This window comes from Priapulus caudatus, unplaced genomic scaffold (genome assembly GCF_000485595.1).
Source record: "Priapulus caudatus unplaced genomic scaffold, Priapulus_caudatus-5.0.1 Scaffold1949, whole genome shotgun sequence".
NCBI classification, from domain to species: domain Eukaryota; kingdom Metazoa; phylum Priapulida; class Priapulimorpha; order Priapulimorphida; family Priapulidae; genus Priapulus; species Priapulus caudatus.
In genome coordinates, this window is record NW_014579010.1 from 2,608 (window position 1) to 7,732 (window position 5,125).

General features: G+C 45.2%; 1 protein-coding gene across 1 annotated transcript in view; it reads left to right on the forward strand.

The window, feature by feature from the left end:
- Nucleotides 1-3,720: 3,720 nt before the first annotated feature.
- Nucleotides 3,721-5,125, forward strand: part of LOC106817957 (SEC14-like protein 1) — a gene marked incomplete at its 5' end in the record, with an annotated part of 26,011 nt that continues 24,606 nt past the window's right edge. The window contains 1 exon segment of the mRNA XM_014822662.1: nucleotides 3,721-3,870. Within this exon segment, the coding sequence (XP_014678148.1) occupies nucleotides 3,721-3,870 (150 nt within the window).

Below are 5,125 nucleotides of genomic sequence, written 5' to 3' on the forward strand. Positions count from 1 at the left end.
CCATCCCCTGTGGGTTTTCGGACTAGTGGGCTTTCGGACTAGTGGGTTTTCGGACTAGTGGGCTTTCGGACTAGTGGGTTTTCGGACTAGTGGGCTTTTGGACTAGTGGGTTTTCGGACTAGTGGGCTTTCGGACTATTGGGCCGTCGGACTAGCGAGCAGTCACCTGTGAGTGGTGCCAGTGGAAAAATTCCATGTTTTGCACTTGATAAAATTCTCTATACTGCTTCACAAAGAAACACAAATTAGCTATGGTGTACTCGAGCATCTATCGTGTTATTCTGCTAATGGCGCTAACCTTTTCCACTCTGTTAATTCCAATCGAAGCATATCCTCATGAAGATCGAAATAGTAGCATGTTATCGTGAGTGAATTATATAATTATTATAGTAATACTCAAGGTACTATCAATACTGCCTTGGTAGGGCTACCAGGGCCGTGGGCTGAGCAAATTCCTAAGGGGGTGGGGGCAAAATTTAATGACTCGACTGTGTAATGATGAGAGATGGGCGCTGCTCTTGATCGACGTCCATAGTGTGGTTGGGGTGGGTCTGAAACAAAGCTTTCACGGATACGTGTGAACCACGTTCTACTAGGGTTATTTACGATTATTAGCTAAGCTTATTTTTAAATTTTGCTCCAAAATCTAGGGGGGCAGCTGCCCCCCCCCCCCAGAGACTACGGCTCTGGCTACAGTGTGTGACGTACTAGAGTCAGACCTGTATCAGTGGCTATGCCAGTTCTCTATGGAATAAACACATGTCTATGAAGGACACTTGGTATTCCCCTTGAGTGGCACTTATGCAGTGAAACTACCTCTATAGAATAGACATCTGTCTTAGTGTCTATAAAGAATACTGAATAGGGTTTCCCTTGACTGGCAGTTATATATAGGTGTAAATGTTCATGGACACCTTTCTCATGCAACACTATACCTGCTTCTCTGCTAGGTTATTTTGCTCGACCGTTGTATCTTACACTATTTGGACTATTCATAGCCATAGCGGGGTGGGGGGGGGTGCAGTTGTATCCCTTAAAATTAATATCGATACTATTAAACAGTCGATGGCAAAATGCCACGATCAACTAGCGAGGAAACAAAACCGCACGTAGTTTTGCCCGCCCACCAGGTTAGCTACGCCCTAGCTCTAGTACTATAGCCCTTCGCTCTGCCGCAGGATAGAAGGGCCGGGTGAAGGGCTATAGTACTAGAGCTAGCTACGCCCCTGCTATTGTACATGTGTACGTCTTCACTGCAACATATATTCACACACCGAACAAAATTCACAGCTTGCAAGTTGCGTCAGCGTATTGTCGATGGTAGATGTCATCGTTACCAACATGAGAAGTTCGTGGGTGGTCAATATATTGGTGGTGCACACCCGTCAAACATCTTTCGGGCACTCTACAGCTTGAGGCGTTGGCTAAGTGCACAAACTACGAGCAATTGGCACTGGCAGTGCGCAATCTCTACTGATGCGTGTGTGTGTGTGTGTGTGTGTGTGTGTGTGTGCGTGCGTGCGTGCGTGCGTGCGTGCGTGCGTGTGTGTGTGTGTGCGTGCGTGTGCGTACGTGCGTGCATGAGTGCGTGCATGAGTGTGCGTGTGCGTGTGTGCGCGCGTGTGTGTGTGTGCCTACTTGCGTGTGATTACTAATTGGATTGCATAAGTCACTATAGGTGTTGAACGCTTCTATGTAGAAGTTCTGTAGTCTAACCATGGTGTAATTGATCTATAGTACATACCTTGAGCGTGCAGGCGGTGAAATTGTGTGTCGCCGCCTCGTATAGGCCAATAATGCAGTTTTATTTGATCGTGGGCACTAACGTAATCGTTCCACGCTAGGAACTAATAACTTTATGTGCTGAATTCGTGCATTAATTTCCATAGCTACGAGCTCGCACATGCATGCACACGCGATTGTGTTGACTTATGAATAACCGAATATCTGCTACTGTGGACGTACGTCACGTACGCATGTAAACGAACATTGGATAGTGATTTGCTTAGTAGAAGGGCAACACTGAGTGAGATTTTGTGTTTGGATTTCACATGTACAGATTCTGGCCCAGTTATGTCCACAGCTGTTGCGTCCTACAAGATCTGCTACTTAGACCTGCTTTATAACCCAATTTACTTGACTTACTGCGTAGAGAACCACGATGTGTAATATAATGCAAGCTGTGCACCTTGTGTTTACAGAGCATTTGCTCTAACCTCTAGTGTCGTGTATATCATTTGCATCGTTTGTAATACTAGCTGGAACCCGCGCTACGCGCGGGCTTAGTGTCTGTGATGCATGTGTTACCAGTACGTAGTGTTATGTGTAAGGTGTTATATGGAGAGTTTAGTTGTTGCACGTTTGTTTTTTTATGGTTGAGATGTCAATAGAAATACATGTACAGTCATGCTTACACGTAACACATTAACTATTTGTTTGGCAAGTAGGCCTACACAGTGAAATACAGACAGACGCACGCACACAGACAGACACACACACACACACACACACACACACACACACACACACACAAATGTTTTATTGTATGCTATGTACTGGTTGATGATACGGACTTCAAAGTTAGAATATAGATAGATCTGAATGGGCTGGTAGGTCGGGCGACTGATTAACCACTTGGCTGCGTAGCACGTAATATTACGTGCTTCGCATGTTTCCACTGTGTGCGGACCAGGTAATATTGCGTGGTTGTGATCGCTTATTTCTACGCATGTTTGCACTCTGTGCGGACGACGTAATATTACGTGCTTGTGATCGGACCGCTTGTGACAGCTCGCTGTTCACGACACCCGGACCCACACAGCATTGCAGACTTCCAAAAAAAAAATCTTCTCTGATGAAATTCAACTTGTACATCTCATATGGGAAACTATGCCCAAATAGCTACTGAATGTTTAACTTCATTATTAGTATTACATGGTTATTTCTACTTACATTATTGGGCTTACAAAAAGCTCAGACACACAGACACAGATACACAGAACGAAACGAAATAGAAACAGAACAAAAACAAAACAGCGCTCCCTATTTTCAGGCAAATGTTTACCTTTTTTATTTTTATTTTTTATTTTTTAAGTATTTTTTACCGTTTTCAACCGAGTATAGTTTAGAACCCGTCCCGTGTACTCATCGATCTCTTGTGTGAACTTGGCGCTATTTGGATCCAAACTGACGGAGCCTTTCATTAACATACATACATACATACATACAACATTCGGCAAATTATAGTAAGATACGTGATAGAAAGGTGTGACGTGTAATGACTTGGAAGCTGTGGAATATTGTAGCCAGCATCTGTGCATGGTCAGTGATTTTGTTTTGTATAGGTCACCCTGACCGCGACACCTGTGCAATATTCTTTCTGATCTTACATAATATATTTACCATGACATCTGCGGAATTGTCATACATCATGTGAGATTCATTTCCGACCGTACGTACTTCTTCTACGTGCAAAGGCAATGATCTTATATGCGATATATAGAGGGATGAATAATGGAAAAATTTATCATAATAAATTATCTCATAATTAATAAATAAATTTGACGAAATAATGACAAAATTTGTCATTATTCACCCCCCTGATATACGCGCAAAGATGTTGCCAGCGTTTGTCTGCACACTGACCCACCCCGCATAACGCAGCCTTCTCACGTCGCTGCGCATAACAGCATTTTCAATGACCTCTGCCTTCTTTCTGTAGGCTTACGAGAAGCGCTTTCCGACATGCCCGATGATTCCGGTGTTTGTCGGCAGCGAGACGACCTACGAATACAAGAGCGACGACGGCGCGATGCACGTCGTCGAGAGACGCTGCAAACTCAACCTCGACGCCCCCTACATTCTGAAAAAGGTACTATTTTCGACGCACGCGCGTTTTTTTTCCGCCGTTGAATTTCGTCGATTAATTTTCTGTTGATTAGTTTCGTAATTCGTTGATTGCATTGCCTTGTGGGTGCGCACGCACAGAAGCGTTTCGAAGTCAGGCCAGAGCCTTGTTTACACTATCATGCCAACTTAAAGTCTCGTACACACTATGCCAACTTTTACGAAAAACACACTTTGCATCCTACTTCGCATAGTGAGTACGTATTCCGTGTAGCACAGAATCGCAGCAGACTTTTTCGAAATGCCTTGTCTTTCCAGCAAAAAGTCAGACGAAGGCCATTGATGTAATGATGTACAGCTATAATATATTTATAGCCCATTTTGAAATGACAAGTAAAAGGAATTCTGGCAGCTGAACAATGCTTGTGTTCTATCAGCGTAGTGGGTATTGCAATGTGTTTCATTTCACCGTCGCTTTCCAAAGACCGATCAACAATGCTCTCTGTGGCTTGCGTGTTTAGAAGCTGAGGTTAAAAAAAATCAGGGGGAGAGTTTTACTTCACCTACTCTATCCACCCAGCATCCCTGACGGCTTTGCTACTACTACTCTATCCCCCTAGCATCCCTGACGGCTTTCCTGCTACTACTCTATCCCCCAGCATCCCTGACGGGGGGGGGGAGCTTGACTGCACCTATTCTATTCACCCATCATCCTTGACGTGGTTAGAGCTTCGCTGCTACTACTCTATCCACTCAGCATCCCTGACGGGGGGGGGGAGAGCTTGACTGCACCTATTCTATTCACCCATCATCCTTGACGTGGTTAGAGCTTCGCTGCTACTACTCTATCCACCCAGCATCTCTGACGGCTTTGCTGCTACTACTCTATCCCCCCAGCATCCCTGACGGCTTCACTGCTACTACTCTATCCCCCCAGCATCCATGATGGGGAGGGGGGAGAGCTTGACTGCACCTATTCTAATATCATCTATTCACCCATCATCCTTGACGTGGTTAAGGCTTCACTGCTACTACACTATCCCCCCAGCATCCCTGACGGAGGGGGGGAACTTGACTGCACCTATTCTATTCACCCATCATCCTTGCAGGAGCACATTTGGATGCACGATGTCTCGCTGAATGCGCGCGCGAATGACGGCTTGTGTTTCTACAGACAGACACACACGCACACACACACACACACACACACACACACACACACACACACACACACACACACACACACACACACACACACACACACACACACACACGACGTA